We start from the raw sequence: 24,220 nt of genomic DNA, 5'->3' as shown, positions 1-24,220 counted from the left end.
TAGTAGTGAAATCTACGGTTCTAAATATATGATCTCTAATCTTCTCAAGGTCTATCTGCCTGAATACTGATTCTACCCTTGTATACGCGATCCCAGCACTTTGGGAGGCTGGGGTGGATCATTTGAGGCCAGGAGTTCAAGACCAACCTGGCCAACATGGCGAAACCCTATCTCTATAAAAAAATATAAAAATTAGGCCAGGTGCAGTGGCTCACACCTGTAATTCCAGCACTTTGGGAGGCCGAGGCGGGCAGATCACGAGGTCAGGAGATGGAGACCATCCTGGCCAATATGGTGAAACCCCATCTCTACTAAAAATGCAAAAAAAAAAAAAAAAAAAAAAAATTAGCCGGGCGTGATGGAGCACACCTATAGTCCCAGCTACTCAGGAGGTTGAGGCACAAGAATCACTTGAACCCAGGTGGCGGTGATTTCAATGAACCAAGATCACGCCACTGCACTCCAGCCTGGTGACAGAGAAAGACTCTGTCTCAAAAATAAATATAAAATAAAAAACATATATAAAATATATAAATATATATGTACACACACACATATATATATACATATATACACACAAAAATTAGCTGGGTGTGGTGGCACACCTGTATTCCCAGCTACCTGAGAGGCTGCAGTGGAAGGATTGCTTGAGCACAGGAGATTGAGGCTGCAGAGAGCTGTGATTGTGCCACTGCACTCTAGCCTGAGTGACAGAGCAAGACCCTGTCTCAAAAAAGAAAGAAAAGAAGAAAAAGAAAAAGAAAAAGAAAAAGGAAAAAGAAAAAGAAAAAAAGAAAAAGGGAAATGGAAAAGAAAAGGAAAAGGAAAAGAAATACCTGGGGAGGATTTTTTTTTTTCCAACCAAATATCTCTGCCCTATCCTCAATACAGTAAGATTTTAGGGGGACACGCCCAACCTCTTAGTTGAGAATCAGAGCCATATTTAATCATATTTAGCTCTACCGTCTTAGAGAGGAAAAAAAATTCTGAGAATCCTTGTAGGTTCTATTCCAAAACTTTCTCTTCCCACTTTTATCTTGCTGAAGACTCACTGAGATCTGAGAAGCAGGGCATACTGAAGAGATGTGATAAAGAAAAGTCTAATTGGAAGTATATATTAAGAATACCAGAGGTTAGAAAGGGTAGTAGGGTGTGGGGGAAAATAGGGTATGGTTAATGGATACAAAAATACAGTTTGATAGAAGTAATAAGATCTAGTGTTCAGTAGCACAATAGAGTGACTATAGTTCACAATTATTTATATTTCAAAGTAACTATAAGGGTAGGATTAGAATATTCCCAACACAAAGAAATGATGAATGCTTGAAGTGATGGATATCCCAATTACCCTGATTTGATCATTACACACCATATTCTTGTATCAAAATATAAATTTTACCACAAAAATATGTACAGCTATTTTGTAGCCATAATTAAAAATTATCTTTAATTTAAAAAAAGAATATATAAATTAAGAAGCACAAGGTACCACAAAAAGTTTTATATAGGGCTATATGGCCAATGGAAAAGTGTAGCTTAGAAACACGGACACATAATCTTAGTTGTCTGTGTAACCAAATGAATAACATGAGGCCACTGAGCCCAGCAGAGATTAATATACCCAGACAAAAGCGCAAAAGGTTAAGGACAAGAGCTACAATACCATACCTTTTCTGAAAAATGAGGACTAAAATAAATTAAAATGAGAGTCACAGTTCTCTTGACTAGCCATTCAGTAGTATAAAGCAGAAAGTGAATGTTCAATTATAAATAGAGGGGAACGAAAGAGAGAAAAGTAAGAGCAACAACTATGGCAGAAAACATGGCATATTAGTAAACGAGTAGAGGATGCTACAGAGCCCTTGCAGCCAGCAAGTCTTCAAAGATGCTACTATGAACAGAGAACAAGCCCAGTAAAAACAAGCATGGAAACCAACAAGAAGGAAATTCAAAAGCAAACTACAATCAAGACTATAAGATTATCTTTAGCTATCCAAGGCTACAGGCTTTGGATGAAAAGAAAATTAGTGGAAAAAAAAAAAAAAACAAGAATAATCATATGTCACACTAACTATAATGGTGAATGTCACTAAGTTAACTGCACAGTGAATCTCTAGATGGGTCACTTAAAATGTTGCTTTGATTCTCTGCATCCAATGCCTTGGTTTTAAGTGTCAAGAATGAAAGAACCACTTTAGGTGGATTGACATACAAATTTCCAAAACCAGGTGGACCCAATCATACATCTTATTAAAATGGGTTTAACAGGTCCAATCACACAACTTATTATGATGGGTTTCAACTAGTTTCAGTTAAAAGTATCCCACCATATGTTACAAATTTATGCTACATATTGATTCCTCACCAGGAAATGTCCCCAATTTGGGTATTACTGGTAAACTAGGTCATACACACATGGGCACACACACATACACACACACGCACATTCAATGACATTTGTTGTTGTTTTCTTCTCTCCTCAGTGCTTTTTTCTCACTTCCTTACTTTTACTTCTTGTCTCTCAGGTATATTCTGAGTAGCTTAAAGACACTAGCATAATTTTACTTGTCTTGAACAATGCCATAGTCTTCAATAGTGACTCTTCAGTTAATATACTTAATAAAATATAAAACCACAGTAGTTGTATTTGCATTTATAAAAGTAAGCGTGCTCATTTATTTCAGATTCAGCATATAAAATCATTCCAAAAATGTTTTTAACACTATAATAATTACAGCAAATATTCACATTCAATTTAAGAAACAAACTGTTTTTGATTTGAAAAGTTCCTATTGCCTTGTAACAAAAGTAACATTCTTAAGCAATGTGTCTAGCATATAGTAATCAAAACTCTATGCATGCTTATCTTGAATACCAATGAAATCAATCTAAGTTATCAAAGAGGAAAGCAGAAAATTTTAAATGAAAATTGAAACTCCAAAAAAAAGTCTTATGTTTTCAATATTCAAAATTCAAAGAAAAGAAGTTCCCTTTTGACTTCAGGGAAACAACAAAAAACAAAAACACATCCCTTCTGGGCACATTATTAGCTGAGTTCTGAATCATCATTTGTATGTACAGAATGCTATTACTGGAATACAAAAAAGCTTACAAAATGTCTAATGCTTCACAAAACAAAACAGCAAAGCACATTTATTTACTCTGCTTCAAGTACATTTGTGGAAGTGAAAAAAATATTAAAATTCATCAGCATAATAAATGTATACATTCAACTTACTGGTAACATTGTTTTTAGTCCTGAACGGAGGAATTCATTCCTTAAATGTATTCGAAAATCAAGCTCATAAGGAGAAGTGACAAGGGCATTTATAAACTGCATGCAGGCCACCTGCAATTAGAAAAGTAAATTTTGTTTTAAAAAAACACATTAAATTAATGAAATAATGTATTAAGATAATATATTCACTAAAGGCATATACACATAATGATAAAATAAGAAATGCAAATATTTCTAGAAGTATAATGATTATGACTTTAATTATAAACAAAATTAACGACAAAGTGTATAATGTCCAAAATAATTCTAACAAAGATGTGATGACCAAGTATGTTATGCTTTTAAAAACAAGATGAAGAAATATTAAACTCCCTCTGAAAAACCCAAATTGCAAAAGTGGGCAGATAGAGCCCTTTGAAAAGATCACAAAATGATCTTTCATGTCCAGCGGTCCTCACAGTACACTTGGCCTCAATTCTACGGGGTTATAAACACTTCTAAAATAAATCAAAGTTATAAAAGTACCCTAACATTAAACAGGGAACAGTGATAACTTAGATAAATTATTACACTGATTTAAACTCTCTCCATCCTCTTAATGGGATGATTTGTACAAAATATATAAAGTATTAAAATATGTAATTAAGATGAATTAACTTACTAGGTAGGAAAAAATAATGGAAGTGAATTAAGATCAACTAGAAGGCACTGGGAGACTAATACTAATGCACATTTCATAATAAAGCATATGTAAGAGCTTGTTTTCAAGTAAAGTATTTGACTAAATATATTGATACTGAAAAATGAGTTTTGCTTTTCTTACCTTCTGATTTTGAGATTCCCTATTATAAAAAGGAACTTATTTGCTGGTAATTTTAATCTAGAAGGGAATCAACAAAATGCTAAGTGCCAGGTATTCCATAAATTATTCTTAAGTAGCATTTTTGGAAAATGCTGCTCAAATCTAAGGTAACTGGCTAATTGTTTAACTGAAAAGATGCCATTTACATTTATTTTTTTTTTTATTTTTAAAGAATGCAATGAGTAGAAGAGTGCTCAAAGGGCAAACTACAAGGGGAATCCTCAGAAAAAACAGATTATATAAAGATGCTAAGTATTTATAGAAGCAGACACAAATAAATTAATAGTCAGCATGGGAAAAATATATTACCAAAAGACAAATATTTCAAACGTATTTTGACTTGACATCTACAGATTATGATAGAGTTATTTTTTCCAAAATAGGGAGAAGAGATTAAAAGGTATGCTTTACTTTTGAGTCTGTATCTTATATATTTAAGCTGCTTTTTGGGAGATTAGCCTATCTGCCTCACATCTACGTTCAAAAATCAAAAGTTACGTGCTTTAAAAGGGCTGATTAAGGTTGTTTCTAACATGACCAGATATCTGAATGATACAACAACACAGTCTAATTTCTATGAACATTCAAGTATCAAGATAAAACACTTAGGCAACTGACTAAATATTTGCCATACATTTGGCATTACCTTTAAAGACATACCAGATAAGTTAGTATGAAGCTTATGCTTTAATGGATTACTTAACCTTCCTATTTACAATAGGAAATCAGGTAAATCTTTATAGTTTTGATAGGCTAGGCTATAAATTTGCATACTGTACATGTCCACAGCTATATTATCATTGTATTTGCTTGAATGACTCTTGTTATGTTACAACTATGACATGACCAAACAAGCCAAAGTACATGTCCAATCCAAAATTAATAGAGAGAAAAGTTGCCATCTGTTAGGATTGTTTTTGCCAGAAGAAATTCTAGCTTAATGGCTTGTATTAATACCCTACAAGTAAAGAGAACATTTCTGTAAGAAACCAGTTAATGAGCCCTGCAATTGTATCTTTATACAAATAAAAGTATTCAGATCAGGAGACAATAAAGATAATAAAAGTCAATAAAATTAATGAATGTATCAATATAACTTTAATAATATGTTTCAATATATTAAATACTCACTTTACACACAATGTATGAACATACAGTTTAATATGAAAACAAAGACGTTCCATCCATTGACTATAGTATATAATAATTAGGAGATAATGTGAAGTCAGTTTTAAAACGGTAAAGGTACTGGCTTAACAATGTACCATATATTATATATCATATTCTAATAGATATTTAATTAATTACAAATAACAGATGAATAAACATGCTATCATGTCATTTTCCAACATAAGCTGATAATATTCTTTTACAGAAATATGTATATTGTAATATGAATGTGGAAAACAAAAAGGTCATCTAAATTTTTGCTATTTCTTTATGCCGTTACACAAGTGCTGCCCTTTTCAGAGAATAGGAACGATATCTCAAATTCAAAACTGAAATAATTGTCACTATTTACAAATACAAAATTAAATGTAAATTAGCTTAAAGGGAAGAATATATTACTACTTAATTATAAACATGACAAACCCATTGTGTGTATCCTGAATTCATAGCTAAATACAAAATCCCAAACTATTATCATCATCATTATTATTAGTTATTAGACAATGTATTAGGTCCTTTACATAATTCACCATCTAATCTCATCTTCATAAAAACCACACAAGGTTAGTATTACTGTTATCCTTATTTTACAGATGATGAAGCAGAGGCTCAAAGCAGATAGAATAACTTATATAAGGCCACACAGCAAGGAGGAAACTCATGATTATAAATGATATCACTTTACTACAAATATAATTTCCAGCACATTCCAAAGGTCTCATAAACTCCATTTATAGATTCTTGCAACAAAAGATTTTAAGGATGGGTAAGATGATAAAATTTAACTGGTGCAACATGCTTAATATACTGGGGATATGTAGCTTTAAAACTATAGGTTAATTAGAAAAATAGAAACAATATGTTGTCTAGTATACATAGTGACTATCATAATACATAATGTAATGCAAAAAAAAAGCAAAAGTAGAAAATGGTTCTTGGAGTGGGTTAAATTCCACTTCATGTACATCCTGAGCAGTAAAGTATAAATGGCATCCCATCATCCAAAATAATGGTCTACCACTCCTCTCCTTTACTTCCTGCCACCCCACTCCATACTCAGCATGTATATGCATGTGAACACATGCATACACACACACACACACACTACAGTACTGTGCTATTCAATATGGGAGCCACTTATCACAGTTTAATTTAATTACAATTAAATAAAATTAAAAATTCAGTTGCTCAGTTTTACTAGCCATTGTTCCAGTGCTCAACAGCCACATGTGGCTAGTAACTGCGACATTGGATAGCAAGGATATAGAACATGGAAGAAAGTTTGACTGAATAGCACTACATTGGAGATTTTAAAGAAAAAAAGAGATCTGGCCTAATCTCTGAAACCTTCATTTCAAAGCACTACAAAACTCATTGCTGAATAATGAAAATTTCAAAATTCATATGCTCAACTTCCAAGTATATAAATCTGTAAGAGATGAGTGTACTCTATTGTCCTCTGATAATGCAAAATCAATCTGCTTTCCAAAAAAAAAAAATTAAACTCCAGAGACAGAAAATAATCATGAGATTTTAAAGCTAGACAGAACATAAAATACTCTAGTCCAATATGCTATTTAAAAGTAAAGAAACTGAAAACCTAGAAAGATTGGATGATTTGCCCAAGATCACATAAGTAATAAGCCCCAATGATACAACTAGAACTCAGTTCTCTTGACCTTTAGCCTTGGATTTTTTCTACCACATTTTATCGCACAAATCTTGCTTGATATCATTTCTCCTTATCTTAGAAAACAAATGCCCTTGAATTGAATATCCCAAAGTCCATTATCCAGAGTTGCTCTGTTGCTTACTGTCTTTATAATGGCTATGTTTCAAAATGGTCCACCATATCTATTGTTACAAATACAGCTTCCATGAGAATCAAAATTTTAAAGTCACAAAAAAATCAGTGAATTTCCTCCATTATTAATACATATGCTAGCGCCACAATTCTGATGTTTAATTAGTAAATACAATCAATTTCTATATTTGCATTTTCATTCAGTGATGTCATAAGATTTCAACATGAGATGCATATATATCCTATTAAATGAATACATAAGCATACATAGTTAAAAACTACCAGTTCTGTGCATGTGATACAGTATCCAATCATTTATGTCATGTATAATTATATACTACACTGAATTATTATCAGTTTTCTACCACATTAAGATCCTTCCTTTACTATAACAGTTTATTTTATTTCTACAATAATCATCTACATTCTTTAGTCACCAGATGCTGTTGTCTTCATTCTGGGGTGGTATGGTATAAAGGGTGAAATATTACAAAACAGATGATAAACTTTCAAAAGGCAAAGCTCATCTGTATATGCCTAGGGTTTATTTGTAACACTTAACTGTCCCAAATAAAATAATTAAAATATAGTAAGTGAATGACATTTAAATATTTCCAATTTTATTGGCATAATACATAGCATTACAAAAAGAAATTTAAGTTTTTTGTTGTTGTTGTCTACCTAAGTGACAGAGAAAGGGAAATATTTGAACACAAATATCTTCATAAAATTACTGGAAAAATGCTAGAACCTTTTACTGACTTTAACTTACAGGCTTGAAAACTATACAAACATCTATCTATTTAATCACAATTCATAGAGCTATGGGGTACAATAATTGATAACTCTAGGGCATTCTCAGACAGATTATTCATATTGCCATTATCTGTGACAAATTGTACTTTTAAAATTTTATTGACACTGTTCCACACTTGACCTTATTAAGTACTTTGTTGACATTAACAAAAGTCTTTCTTTATCCTAGCCCAGCAGGAGTTAGGAACAAAGATGATTTAAGTCAAAGTGTGAGAGAAGAAAGATGTGAATGTACAGAGCAAGTTAATTGAGAAATGGAGTACTTTCCAAGCCAACAGAAGTCATGTACAAAGGTATGAAGGTAGAGGAATAAAACAGCATAAAATCTACAGGAAACAAAGCACAATATGAGTAGACTAAAAACATATGTAGAAGGGTGGTGGAACATGAGGCGAAAGAGAAAGCAACAGCCAGATGAAGTATTTTGTTTGGGCTAGGACTAGACTGTAATTCTGGAGACTGTGGGAAGCCATTGTTGGACTTTAAGCAGTGAACTATGGGAAGCCAATGTCGGACTTTAAGCATTCTGAAGTGCATTTCTAAGAAAAGTATTTCAGAAAGACAACGTTGGGGAAGATAATTTAAATGGGGCCATAACGAAGAATAGAACATAGAGAAAGGATAAAACAGTGAGATGTAACAATGCTCTGAAATTAAAAAACGGCAGTCAGGGTGGAGAGAGAAGGACACCATGTCGAGGAAGGGAAATATAACATTAAGGATATAGAATTGATAGGATCTGGTGACTAATGGAACAGAAGATGGAGTAAGGGTAGATTCCAAGATGACTAGTGTATTTCTGCTATATGCTAATTGGTGGGTAATACTAAGGTCAACCAGGATTGGGAATACAAGAGAAATGCAGGTCAAGGCTGGAGAGAGGATTAGAGTAGGGAGAAGGATTTTTTTAAAAAGGAAGATAAGTATATTTAACGACAATATTGAATTTTAAATCTAGTCAGGAGGCAGCTGAACATATGGGGTCTGTGAGTTGGGAGGAAGAGATCAGATAAAGACATCACATATGAGTGGTAGTTAATTGAAGCTGTGAGGATAGATGCGATTGCCCAAGGATCATCAATATGAGAAAAGCAAAGTACCAAAGGACTGAGGATCAAGCTCTAGGACTCTGCAGATTTAAGGGTCAAGCATAGAAATAAGAGAATTTAAATGAAACATAGGTAAAAGAAAAACAAGGAGAGCTTATGATATGGTTTGGATTTGTATCCCCACCCAAATCTCATGTCAAACTGTAATCCCCAGTGTTGGAGGAGGGGCCTGATGGGAGGTGACTAGATCATGGGGGTGGTCCTCCCCCTTGCTGTTCTTGTGATACTCAGTGAGTTCTCATAAGATCTGGTTGTTTACAAGCGTGCAGCACCTTCCCCCTCTCTCTCTTCCTCCTGCTCCAGGAAGCAGGGTGTGCCTGCTTCCCCTTCGCCTCCCACCATAACTGTAAGTTTCCTGAGGCCTCCCCAGCCATGCTTCTTGTACAGCCTGTGGAACTATGAGTCAATTAAACCTCTTTTATAAATGACCCAGTCTTAGGTAGTTCTTTATAACAATGTGAGAATGGCCTAATACAGTTTAGTATCATGGAAGTCAAGGGAGGAGGCAGCTTTGATAAAGGAGTGATCAATAGTGCCAAATGGTGCTGAGGAAGCTAATATAATGACTTCAAAAGCGGCCTGTTGCTTTTTATATCATGGAGGTCACTGGCAACCCTCTATTACTGAAAATGATAGGTTTGACAATTATTCAGTGTTGAAACAGATTTAAAATAAAGGCATCCTTAAGTCAGAAGTTGGTTTTGTGTCAATACCAAAAATGACTACATTGTACAAATATCTCTAAACAACCTCCCATTACAGTAATCTATTTTCTAAATGACAATAATATAAAACTGTCAATAAAAAGAACAAGTTTCCTAAGTAATATCAAGCATTCATTCAACACTTTATAAATGCTAATTTCCACAAATTCTCTCCATATTCATAAGCCTCGATGCCTTGTTTTCTTACAAATGCACTTTCACTGACAAATGATTAATACTTTGTCCAAAGCTACTCCCTCATATGTGATGGTCTGAGTACACTAATGGCTAATTTACAAGTATGCTTGCAGTAAAATCTCAACACTCAAGAACCACTGTGGAAAGAATCAAGCCACATAGAATAGGTCCATATTATCTGTTTATCTATTTAAGTATCAACATCTTGTTTCACATGGGACACTCTCTGAAATGAATTATATAATTCCCACATTCTTATGCAAAAAAACTAGATATAATTTAACAATTTCCTGTTGAGTCAGGGTCATCACTAAATATGTGAGTTAGTGAGGCATGGTGTTAACTCAGTATCTCGGGAGGTACTGAAGTGTGCAGCGCTACTAGCCTCTGCGCTCTGTGAAGTCTATTGTTATCCTTTGCATTCCAGTTTCAGTCTTTTATTACATTTCTATCTACCCCTCCCCTGCTGCCAGCTTGTCAGTTGTCACTTCTTGATGATTCCAGTGTACGATTCTGGAATAAACCTTCTCCCAACCTTCCAACCTGCACTTCTAGTCTGCTGTGGATGTAAAACATAATTGGGTTCGTTAAGATAACATATGAAAAGAGAATAAATAGGCTCTGATTAAAGGCCAAAAAGTCGTTCTCACCATGAGGCTTACTTGATAGATCTGGTGACATTTGTAGGCTGCTCAGATTGTTTTATTTTATTTTTGTTTTATTTTTTTAGTTCTCACTTATATTCCAAAGGACAAATCTATTAAATAGGTGAGGACTGGATAAGTGAAGCTATCACACATCAGGAAAGGGCATATTTACAGCTCTGTTTTTGTGTACCATATCTAATTACAAAATGTGCAGAGTTCATTATTATTTTCAGCATGTTAGAAAACAGTTTTTAAATGTATTAAATTATGCTACTCCACTTCTTTGTATATACTGAAATACTGTAAAAACATGGCACCTTTCAAACTAACAGCAGCCTGTGAAGACTGGGGCTGTTTTGATAGCACATCATTGTATTTTAACTATACTACTTTCCCTTTCTATAAACCATTATTCATGCTCAGTATACCTTAGGTTTTCCTACCTGGCTATCTAGAAAGCAGTTTCAACTGGATGCTGGTATTACCTCACTGTTTTTTATGAAGTGACTGCCAGACTATTCTGGCCTCTATTTCACCTCCTGGAAGCCCTTTTCACCTCTCATCCTACTATAGTATTGCTTCTCTATTGGCAAAGATAACTTATGAAAAATGCTTACTTGTCCTTCAAGGCCTAGTTAAAATATCACCTCATTACTGAAGCCTTCCCAGACTTATGCAAGACATAGAAGAAACAGATATAGGTGGGGAAAGATAGGTATTTCAGGCAAAGTGTTCTGCATGATAAAATGTTTGAGAGCATTTACAAGTGTACAGCATATCTGGGAAACACCAAATGTAATATGGCGCAAACATATGGTCCATTTGGGAGAATGACAGGCTCAAAGGCCAGAATATTAAGTTAGGGCCACAGTGAAAAAGTTAGCAATGGGTCATGAGCATAGATTTTTAAGAATGATAATATATTAGAATTGGACTTATTTTTTAAGGATAACTGACAACAGTGTAGGGTATTGTCTGGAGAGAAAGAACATGTCAGTATGGGGTACTAATTAGGAAACTGTTGAAATAATATTGGCAGGAGAAGACAAAGGCAGTGGAAGTAGAATGAGTTAGATTCACAGTCAGTATTATACTTTGTAATAAGACTTGATGACGAATGCAGGGGACAAAAAAGGAAGAAGTGTTGAGGAAAATTAAAGATTGGGTAGAAGATGATACCTCTATAACTGAAAATAGGAAACACAGGAAGAAGAGAAGACTTAGGAAAAATCAGGTTAACAGAAAGAGATAATAAGCTAAGTTTTAATATAAAAGGAGTTACAGCTTAGTAGTTAAAGCACGTTATCTATAGCCAGACTCCCTGGTGTGTAATCTGTGCTTTCCCATCTATTCACACTGTGACCCTAGGGAAGTTATTTAACCTCTATGAGCCTCGGTTTAATTATCTATAAAATGGGGATAATACTTCTATCTCTCTCATACAATTGCTGCAAGGTTTAAATAACATATTAAAGTATTTTAAACACTGTCCAGCATATGGGTTGTAAATGCTATTTTTAATTTCTTAATTTTATGATACCAGTCACTGAGCTGGACGTATAAATCTGAAGAATCACTACCACAGTTGGATTGTAAAACTAGATAAGCAATTGAGAACATTCATAGACAAAATTGTTTAAAAAACTATGTCTGTATGTATATACATGTACATGTAGATATGTGTATATGCATATGAATGTATGTACATAAAATGATACTAAAAGAGGACCAAGGATAGAACATAGGGAACAAAATACCCAGGAAGTAAGAGAAGGAGAAATATATTAGGAAGACAGAAAAAAAAAAAAACCATAAAGGTAGAGAACAAAGGAGAGAATGGTGCCTAGAAAGCCAAGGGAAGTAAAATTTTCAAGGAGGAAGGTGATCAATAGTGCCAAGTGATCAAGATTGGAAAAAGGCCATTGGATTTTGAAATTAGATGCTCACTGTAAATCTTTTTGAGAACTGTAATAAAGTTGAGTTGTAAAAGGTAATTTAGAAAACATAGAAAACAAATATGGATTATTCTTTTAGAGGCATGGACTTTAAAATGAAGAAGACAAGAGGCTAGTTAGAAGGTTAAGTCAGATCAAAATAAGCCGCTGGTGTATAATCTGTGCTTTACAGAAGAGACCGGAGAATGCTACTAAGCTGAAGGAAAGTCAATGAAGAGAAGAGTGTATGAAGATATGCGATTTATCTTCCACCTATTTCTTGAACTCCTGAAGATAATGAAAATCCTATCATAGGTACAAAATTTCACTTTAAAGGTGAGCTAGGAAAAAAAATCTGTGAGAAGTTAATAACCTTTTTTAAAACCCCAAAAAGGGGGGAAAATATATATAGTTGTTATTTAAAAAATAATTAGTCCTGTATTTTAACAAAATTACTTCCCGAGACTGTAATAACATTTTGGGAAGTCTCAGGATACTACAGAAATAGAAAAGTAATTCTGTTAAAATACAACACTAATTATATTTTTTAAACAACAGATTTAAACTTTTGGGTTTTTGTTTCTGTATTCTGAATATATTTTTGAACTTTTAGAGGACATCCTTTCATTCACATTAAATAGTCTAAATAAACAAACTCACTTCACAATTCTTGTGAGAGTACTAGTCTTTATATATAACAAATTACTAATTTTGTAGCTCATTAAAATGTGAAATTTTAAATTGTGGTTTGCATATGTTTGCATCTATAATCATTATTCAACAATTTCTGCAATACTTAACAAGACGTCTATGATTCTTCCATATGTTACTTGTTAACAACTTGTCACTTTATCATTCCATTCTGTCCAGCTTCCTGAAGGCTAGCAAATGTCTTTCCCATCTCATTGTTTGGGGTGAACTATTCATTGGCAGAGGTATCCCTTCAAAGTACAGGCAATGCCGTATTCAAATTCTGGCATCACAAAGACATGGGTTCAAATTACAGCTCTATCCCTTAACAGCTGGGTGATTTTGGAGTGCCTTCTAGCAATTCAATTCCCCGATCAGCAAACCAGAGGTTAATACATAACTCACAGAGTTGTAGCTAAAAATGTAATTGAAGAAGATTTTAAAAATATATCAATGTAATGAAAACTTTGAATATAAATAAAAGAGTTCATTCCTACTCAACAGACTTTCGAAGAGAAGTACAAACATACACATATATCTGAAAAACCAGTGAAATTTAGTTAGGTAAGCCCAACCACAGGAACACGAACAAAACTTTCAAAGTCATCTTAAAAAGGCAGTTTTCAACCTTTCAGTAGAGGCATAAAATTTTATCAAGATTAAATTTTATAAGACACAATGTATTATGAAACACTGGGAAAAAATATACTAATCTTTAAAATATGTAATATAATCCCAGCACTTTGGGAGGCCAAAGTGGGTGGATGACCTGAGGTCAGAAGTTCAAAACTAGCCTGGCCAACATGGCGAAACCCCATCTCTACTAAAAATAAAAAAATTAGCCTGGCGTGGTGGTGCATGCCTGTAATCCCAGCTACTTGGGAGGCTGAGGCAGGGAGAATCGCTTTGGGAGGCAGAGGCTGCCGCAAGCTGAGATCGCGCCATTGCACTCCAGCCTGAGCAACAGAGCAAGACTCCATCTTAATAAATAAAGAAATAAATAATACATTTGACATAAAAGTACAACATAAAAGCTGATCTAAAATTTTCAATATAGTTGGAGTAGAAGTCATGATTAACAAAGATCCTTCAACATTTGGAGAGGTATTACAATTTTGTAACATTACAGATTCTCTTTAGACAAGCCAATTCATCTATCTGATGCTGTTTCAAACTCTGGCAAACAAAAATACAAATACTTCATAATACATAAAAAAGGAGAAAATTAATTGTGTTTGTTTCACATCAAGCAAGAAATTTTGAGTTAAACATTTGATGCTAAGTAGCTTGATACAATTAAATGTGGAAACTACCTTCTCTTTGTTGAACAACAATATGAGAACTAAAAAAAAAATTCAGAGAATTTTCCATGGTACATTAAATGGTATACATTGTCCAAAAGAGAGATTAGCAGAGACCAAAAACCTGGAATCAAATTCCGACTGTGACACTTAAAAACTGTGTCACTTTAGACCAGTTATTTAATCTCATTCAAGTTATTTGTCCCATAAGTAAAACAAAGATACTATAGTAATACCTACATATCTAGGTTGTTGTGAGAATTAAATCAAATAAATCAAACGCAAATTAAAATGTTTAGTGCAGGACTTCATACCATAAATATAGCCAATAAATATGCATTCTCATGCCTCAAGAACAGAGTTATTCATAAAATGCATCATTTCCTGAAACCATCTAGGTAAAGATAGTGAGTTCTGTCATTTTCTAAAGAAGGCATTTAGTAAGTTGTGTCTACACAGGGCTATCAAATGAACGCTAACCTAAGAATTACAATTCAATCCCTTCTATTCTGGTGAGTCACACCTTTGAATGTTATCTGAATGGCACAAAAAGAGATGTGTTTAATTTTCTTAAATTAAATGGTCTTAAATTTCTACAAGCCCACCGACTTCACTAACACTTGCTAGGATAATGGCATTGGCTGACCTGCATGCCCTTTTGCCTGAATTATTGCTAAGGCTTCAATTTCCCTGGTTTATTACATTAATTACTAAATTCTTGTCTAAATATCAATGACAGCCATAACTGCCACATTTATAATAATTCAAAAGTATTTTTCCTAATTTTAAACAAATTGCAATTCTCACAAACTAGCAACAGAAAAAAATTTAGTTTTACATTCCATACTACTTAAATGCCAGCTAAAATGGAGTTGATGTTATACAAAATGAGTACTCTAAATATAACTCTAGAAGCAATTTAAGACAAAACTAACTCACCTGTAATTGCAAGGCTTCCTGATTTTCTAAACCTTCCACAATTGGTGAAAATCGTTCCCTGTTATTTCTTTCTGCTGCTGTTGTTATAGCCCCTAAAAGTTTATCTAGACTGTAGAGAAAAAAGAAGAAACAGAAATGAGAAATATTTCTTATACACACACAATGAGCATGGGTCCTTTCAGTATTCCCTGTTTTCTGTCTGGTATTCGATGTTTATATATACCATTAGAATTTTTATAAATTATCATTTGCTTTTTTGATGGAAATTGTATGTTTTCAAATATGTATACATACTGGAATGGCTAAATCAAGCTAATTAACATATATTGCCTCACATACTTACATTTTTTTGTGGTACGAACAATTAAAGTCTACATACACTCTTAGGAAATTTCAAGTATACAACACACTGTTATTAACTACAGTCACTATCACGTAAAATAGATTTCTTGAACTGATTCCTCCAGTCTAACTGAAAGACCATTACAATATAGGAATTGTGTTCCTGTCTGCATATTTCTTTAAGGCAAATATTGATAGCTCTAAATAATTTTAGGGCATCAAAAGGAAAATTCGATTTTAAAAATCTTAAGGAAAGTAACTTTTCTGGGTGACATTAAAAAAAGAATACTTAAGTGATAAACATTAAAATTTAAATTTTCAGGTTTTGATATTTCATGTGTTAACATTAATATCACTTAAACATAATATGCCACCTATAATTGTTAACAGTTTATTGGAGCATAAACAGATTGTAATTTTATAATAAAGTTCTGGAAAGAATGATTATTTTTTAAAGAATTTTTTTTAATCAACATTTTTTGACAATGGAAAAAGAAAAAAGACTCTAAAAAGGAAAGCCCAGGTAAAGAAGAATGTATAATTATCTAGCACAAGAAACTTATTAACCTGACCAAAAATATTGGTAAGTATCTCCATACAATGCCTAAAACAAATTAATCTCTATATAGTATACTACTCATCAAATTATATCTGAAATTATAATTAAATCATAACAGTTATACTGGACTACATTGTATTTTATGAATATTGAAAATCTAAGTGATTAAAAATATTTCTTACACATGTATAAACTGACTTTTAAAAAATAAAATCTAAGGATCCTTGCTTTTACATATGTTATCTCATTCTCAGTTTATTATTGAGGTGAGACTCAATATGATAATATTTTTGTTTAGTGTTTGTCTTTTGGTTTCTGAGGACAGTAGCAAACACTAAACAACATCTCATTTTACTCTAACAGTTATGAGAAAGTCAACGTCTTGCAACATCCTTAAATCTTTGCATAGTCCTGTTCTGACTCAAATTGACATTATTACTGTCACGCAAAGTGTTCCAAGGAAATATTTTGGTTCGGGTCCTTAGCAGATATTTGATTCTTTATCACAAGGGTTCGTTACAAACTAGATTTATTAATGTCATCAAATCTGAAAGTTTGCTTCTGATTCAATATTATTTCCATAAGATGGGATCAAATGCATGTTCAGCAACAACTTGCTGCATTCGGTGGCACATATACACTTTGAATAATTATCAACAACGTTTTTTTTCTAACAGGCGGGTTTATTTCACTTTACAAATAATTTTCATTTACCATGGCATATAAAGTAAAATACTATTATAAGATAATGTAAAATAAAGGCATCTATTCAAATTGTGTGATATGCAGCACAGTGTTTGTGTATGTATGTGTATGTATTTGCCAAAATAACTCTCTTTTGTCCACTTTCTAATGATTGCTGTACCTCCACCAAAACAAAATTCTGCTCAATCACTTTGAATCCAACTTTCAAGAATTTCCCACTAGGATTTTATCTGTTTAAACTTAGTTTCTATAATATCAACAAAGAAGCCAAAATATAAACAGGCAAGATAAAAATTCCAATCAATAATTATCTAAAATACTGTTTTCATGAAAGTTATCCAAAGAAAGAGAACAAAAGTAGGACTTATTAATTTCTTAAGTGTCATTTTCCATGCAGCAAATATAATAATATAGCAATACTTACATGTTCTCTTCTCCAACAATGCAAATAGCAGAAAGTATTTTTACTATTTCAGTCATCATGTTGGGTTGTTTGGGGTCAATTGCTCTTGCCAATAGTAAAAGACTTCTTTCATCTCCTAGAATCCTTTGTAATCCAAACTAAAAAAAAAAAAAAACCTTCATTCAGAATGTCTATGGAATATATCTTTAATTTAAAAAAGCAACGTACAACGATCTTCCAAAAACCCATACCCCCACAATGAGGTTCTACCTAATTATATGAATATTCTTCAAATGCAGTTATCTTTGTTTTTTATATGAAATCACTGCATCTTGGAGGTGTTGCTCCTTGATCAGATATGATCTCCATTAGCCTGCCCTAAAAATTCCATAAATTTGGGGAAATATGGGAACAATCAGTATTTCTTCAACAAAGAATAACATATAAAGCGCATACTGATATGATTTTCTAAAGTAAGATTCTACTTATGTCATTGGGTCTCCCTGGAGATGTCTGGAATTCGTGGTTAAATTGTCCAATATGTTTGTATGAAAAATTAAGGTGAAGAAAAAGAGAAAATTTTTTTAAAAGGCTCTTTTGAATACTATATGCCAGTATAAGCCTCAGTATGGATATTCCCATGCCTTCTCTCTCTTATCCTCCCTGATTCAGACAGCTGTGCTGCACTACAAAAGCTGTGAACCTAAAGAAATGACACCTGGGTTTTATTAAGTGTCACAAGTCAACTAAGGAGAGAAAACACCATTTTCATTTATTTTCTAAGCATGAATATGTGTGTGTATGAGTCTAAAACTTGAGTTTTCATTACATTAAGAAAGCATTATTTTATCTTTGTCCCACAAAGTATTTTTCAGATTTCTTACAAAATATTTTTGCTTTATTTTACAGTCTAATGGTGAAACTGGATATTTCATCGGAGCAAAATTTCCATTTCAGCTAAACTTTAGTTTATTACCAACCATATGAATAGTTCCATCAGCCCTAATTTAACTTCTAAAAGAACTCCGAGTGGCAGATGGGGAACATAGCTAAAGCTCTTAAATGTGAGTTTATCACAGGTCATAATAAATAGGAAAATATATGGAGATAAGACTAAAAAAAAAAAAAAAAGGAAAATGCAAGAAACAATTCTGGAAAGAAGCAACAAAAACAAAATAGATAAGTATGTATAAAGGTGGCCAGTAGATGATTAAAAGTAATGAATATTAGTGAAAAACACATTTGCAAAACTGAGAGACAACGACCATGCAATTACCAAACTTAATAGCTTTATAAGTCATTGAGACTGACAGTGAAATCACTAGGTTTAAAAAAATTTAATGTTTAAAAGTAGTTTTTAATATGTAGAGACACATCAAAAACAAAAAAGAAGACATGAGAAATATATCTGGAAAATCATTAATCCAAACATCAGAGCAATATTATAGTACTGGAAGTTAAGAAACAATGGGTTGCTTTTTATGATCCTATTTTTACATGTATTGGATAAAAGAAAGGAGTTGTTGAAGTAGGTAATCTAAACTCCATGGGGCCAAAAAATTTGATGTGTAAGTCATTTTGGATAAAAGCTTAACTCCTTGATCTGGACAATTTATTCCAACATGAAGTGAAAAGATCACTGCATATTTTCTATTCTGAAGGCATATTTTATGCCTATTGTTTCACATGTCTATAATTCAAAAGATCCATTAATCCATGCTCTGAACACCTATGTGCAAGACATTAATGTGGCCTAACTAAAAACATCAGTTTCGAATAATCTAAGTCAAATCATTATGCTTTTCGAAACTGCCAAACTCTTAAGAAACTAAATGTTGACAAATCAAAGTATGTCCTGTTAAAAAAAAAAAAAAGGGTTTATAAGAATCTTACTATTATGACTCTCTCTAGTGACTGTCCTGATTAAAATTACGTAGCATCCTGAAAAGCCGTGACAATTGACAACATGAGTCAATAAGAATTTAGAACAAAGGGTCCTATAGCTAAATTTACAGATGAGGGGACTGATACTCAGAGAGGTCAAGTAATTTTCCAAAGGCCACACAACTTATTAGGAACAAAGCATGAACTATATCTCCTGAATTCTAGAACTGTGTTATCTTTCCATTATGTCATTGTTTCCCTCGATTGAAGAAAGAGATCTATCTTGAGCTATGAAGAAGCAATGCTCATTATTTCCTTGTTAGGCATCAGATTCTGTTTAACTTTGTAACCAAAGACTAAGAGCCCAGATTTTGAGAAAATCTGTACTAGTAGTGATGGGAATATTTCTGTAAGAAACTTCCAGAAACAGTACAACTAGCATATTATATTCAGAAGTCTCATGTCCACTAGCAAGCATTCATTGCATATGCTGATATAGTAACATTCTTTGCTGATACATGTATGTATAATATATAAATACTTATATGTATTTCCATATGCTTGAGACTGTTTATAGATTAATACATAATTTTATTGCATTAATAGCCATATTTTACATTTGGCAAACTTCTACTTATTGTCGTAATTATTTCTATTATTTATTTTGAGATTATTAAAATACTATGTAAAGGGAATTAGGCAATTAAGTGAATTAGTCAATAGTATTTTATCTATAGGTATGAAGAGGTCATTTCTAAGACAGTAAAAAAATAGTTTATAGAAAAAATACTGTAACTTCATAACCTGAGTAAAGTCTATTTTTAGAAGAAAAATCACTGTCTAAAATTCATAGGGTCCCTTATAATGCAACTAGTATTATACATTTACATAAAAAGCCCTGCAATTTTTCAGAGATGTCTTATATGTATGTAAACTTGCTGACATTAATAAAACATAAAAGAAAGAGAAATCTCAATCTTACAATGTTCTTAGCAAATAAGTCAACCCATCCCTACAATTTTCCTTTTCAATAGAAAAGAAATTATCTGTGTGGAAACATATTCAACAAACAACATTTAAATTTTCCTACTACCATTAAAGAAAAAGCATTATTACCTAAATTGGGAATAACACTAATTCATTTGCATGATTTCAAAAACCCACCAATAAATATTTTGTGAAGCAAAGTATAACTTTCATGTAAGTATTACTTAAATATTATGAGGATTTACATCATAAAGACCCTTTTGTAAACTGAACAAGCACTCACTATTTTCTTCATTTCTTTTTTTTTGTTATGTTTTCTGAACATTTAGTATACTGTAAAATCAAAAAGACCTCTGTTCACATGAAAGAAATTATTGGAGGAATAAACAGAATAAGAATCAGACACAGCATTTCTAAATTATAGACAAGAGTCAAATACACTTTCTCCAATCATTTTTTTTTTGTTTGTTTCATTGACTAGCTCACCCTCCTGAGGAAATTAGCAGCATTGACAATGGAAAGTACTGTTTTGTCTATCTTCCCTATATGAAAGCAATATATTTGAACAGAAGAAACACTGGAATAGGGCTCCATTTTTTTTTTAACAGATTTAGATCTACAGAAGTTATATCATCCCTGAAATCCCCTGGATGCTGTGAGGACTTCTTTGGTTAAACTGAAATATCAGCATAGAAATAAAAAAAATTTGAGAAAACTAACAATAGCTCACATTTTGGAAAATTAAACATCAAATTTATCTTTTATACATGGTTTCAAATGTGTATTTAACCTCACTGTAAAACTTTATAAACACTTACTATTTATAAGCCTATAATAACTAGTCTACAATTAATTAATATAGCAGAAACATAAGTAAAAAATAGGTACAGGGTGGGGAAGAAGATTAGGGAAAAGAGTTAATGCATGCCGGGCTTATTATTTAGGTTGACGGGTCGATTTGTGCATCAAACCACCATGGCACATGTTCACCTATGTACATGTACCCTGGAAATAAAAAAAAATAGTAAAAATATATTTTGTTCATTTCATACTTTCATAGTGTTGGGCAAGTTCTCACCTTTTGTGACAGGGGCAGAAATATATACTACTTACCTTATTATTCATAAATGCTTTGAGGCATTGAATAAGTTTATACTGATTCTTCTTGTCAATATTTTCTTGCCTAAATAAAAGAAAAATGTATATTATGTTGTGCTGAAACATTTCCCCTTTGGTGATTTTAATTTTAGTGTTTATTCTTACTGTTTTTTGTCCAGAAGCTTTTCCAACTCATCCAATAAGAGTCCAAGACCTTCATGGCCAAAGTTGTTAACCCAGCTAAGAAATAAACAAAAAATTAGATGTATAAGTAAGTAATTTTAAAACATCAAATATCCAAAATAAAATTTTAATTTTCAAATCTGATAATTCTGTCTCAATATTGCTTGTCATTATTTTTTCAACTCCCACTGCTTCAAGTATTGACTCTATGAGGATGACTCAGTGATCTTTACCTCAATCCTAGACTTCTCCACATTTTAGATTGCCCATTACACAGCACTGCCTTGGCTGTTTCACCAGCATGACATACTTAAGCATGAGTTTACAAGCTGAATTCATCTTCCTCTGTCTCCATATCCCTAAGTCAACTTATCTTCCACTCTTTAATACTTTATTAATAACATCACTACCCTTTAAATTCTTCAGACTTCAAATACTGGCATAATTATTTGATGTCCCATTTCTTTCACCTTTGCACTTATTCTATTTATTCAGTCAACAAGTATTTGTCGAGTGTCTACAAAGTTCCAAGCATGTTCTAGGTGAGAGAGATACATAACAAGCAACAAAACTAAGCAACTAGCCTCACGGACTTTACTGTCTACAGATAGGGAGACAGTGAACAACTAACTAACTATATAATAAATGTAATAATTGCTTTGATGCAATGAAGAAAAATAAACCTTGGAAAATAGAATGAAAGGAGTGGCAGGTTGCTATTTTTCATTGTGTGATCAGGAAAGATTCTTTGATAAGGTTAGGTATTTCAGCAGAACTCTGAAAGTGAGGACTTTCCAAGTAGGAGGATTAAGGGCAAATTGGGTCATGAGGCATTAGCTAGTGTGTTGAGAATGTTCCAGGAACTGTGAGGAGACCCATGTGGCAGGAGCTGAGTAAGCAGGTTTAGGAGATTAGCTGGACATAAAGTCTCCTGTGTGGCAGAAGGCTGAAACACTGCTAATGTAGAGCATTACTCACAAATATTCTACTTCTACTTCTAGAATGCCTCCTCCAAATGGCCCCTTTCTTCCTTTCCAATGCCTGTGCTAACATTCTAGTTTAGCCCTAGTTATCTTTCCTTTAATAAGCCTGGAGACTCCCAACTGGTGATTCCCCAACTTCATTCTTTTCTTTTAATCATTTTATAAAGTGACAGATTAAATTGCCCTTAACCAAAGTTTTCTGTCCAAAAATTTCCACTGGACTACTTAATACATTTTAAATCATTTGGCTCAACATTCTGATGTAGCCTCAATCTACCTTTCCAGCCTCAGGCCTTAACGCACGTGTGCCAATAAAATCAGACAAATTATCATTGCTGGAGCCCACCTTGTGCTTCCTCATGTTAGCTCATTTATTCTTTCTTCCCAGAAGGTAACCTCAACTCCATCTCTCCCAACTATTTAAAACTAAAATTGGCTGTTTTAAGTCATTAATGTTTTCCCCTGTAATTCCTCCGATCAAATGAGTTCTTTTTCCTTAAAATCTCCATGTAATATTTATCTCTTACTGCTTGACATAATCATAATGATTCTTGCCATGTCTTACCTACCCCTCTGGCATGTAAATTCTCTAGTTATATCATTTCATTAATATTTCTATATTTCATAGTGTTTAGCAAGGTAGCTCATATATAGCCACTAACTATTTATATTAAATAGAGTCAACACTAAATAAGTATTTGCTAATTTAAATTTAATTAAATTTACTGGCTGTATGGTTAATAGAATAAGCAATCTCATACTACCCAAGAACATCATAAACATAAATCAATATAGACTTCTGTGAAATAATAATATCTATGCTATATATATTTAAACCATTCCATTCCAGTCTTTATCCATTTCATAGCTACCTAAGGTAAATCTTACCAACAAAGCAGAGACCTAAATTTTTAAGGGAATATCAGAGACATCACATCACTGACAAAAATATATTTTTAAAATAGCTCATATTCAGAACCAATCGCCATCTACAATATACATAGAAGCTCATTTTAAACAAATTCTGCTTTAATTTCCATAATGGAAACAAGAAAAAAATCAATATGGCATTCTAATGATAATTGGCAACAAGCTACTACCCAATTGAGGCATGTAATCATCTAGTGCAACCAGCTATTTTCTCTAAAGGCTCGATAATCAGTGAGGTGGTGGTAGAGGGATAAAGGGACATCAGCTTCAAGTATAATATACTTAAATAATATGTAATGTATAATTTAATTCATCACAGAGAAAAATCAGCAGATATCATTACAGCACACTGTACCCTGCAATAACCTTTACATAATACGAATTCTGAACAAATTTATATGTAGTCCTCAATATCCGCTTTGGCATTTGGGAAGATGAAATAATCCATGATTTCTTTAAATTTACCACAAATTGTTTTTAAAATTCGGAATTTTACTTATATTCTCTTTATGTCTACTGCTATTAAAATTATTAAAGTTATTTCTTTCTTGGTCTAGGGAAGCATGATTCACAAGAACATGATTCAGATTTGTTCAATTGAAATCAGTCGCCCACACATCCCGTTTCAAATGGTGCAGTTTATGGTACTTTGGTTTTATTCAGGGAAAGTTACTATTTTTCTTTAAAAAAAAAAAAAAAAAAAAAGATACAATCATACAACTTAAGTGTGAGGA

At 32.8% G+C, this 24,220-nt stretch overlaps 1 protein-coding gene across 1 annotated transcript in view; it reads right to left on the bottom strand.

Annotated features, from left to right (window-relative positions):
* Positions 1–24,220, bottom strand: part of DIAPH2 (diaphanous related formin 2) — a 938,691-nt gene that overhangs the window by 690,930 nt on the left and 223,541 nt on the right. Inside the window, exons 6-10 of the mRNA XM_003274986.3 lie at positions 21,556–21,630; positions 21,406–21,475; positions 17,443–17,579; positions 15,413–15,521; positions 3,239–3,349 (exon numbers count right to left, since the gene is read on the bottom strand). Of these exons, the coding sequence (XP_003275034.2) occupies positions 3,239–3,349; positions 15,413–15,521; positions 17,443–17,579; positions 21,406–21,475; positions 21,556–21,630 (502 nt within the window). The remainder of the gene's footprint in view (positions 1–3,238; positions 3,350–15,412; positions 15,522–17,442; positions 17,580–21,405; positions 21,476–21,555; positions 21,631–24,220) is intronic.

The sequence above is a fragment of the Nomascus leucogenys genome, chromosome X (assembly GCF_006542625.1).
Source record: "Nomascus leucogenys isolate Asia chromosome X, Asia_NLE_v1, whole genome shotgun sequence".
In the NCBI taxonomy this organism is placed as follows: Eukaryota; Metazoa; Chordata; class Mammalia; order Primates; family Hylobatidae; genus Nomascus; species Nomascus leucogenys.
Note: the sequence above shows the minus strand (reverse complement) of the source record. Positions and strands in the feature narration are given on the sequence as shown.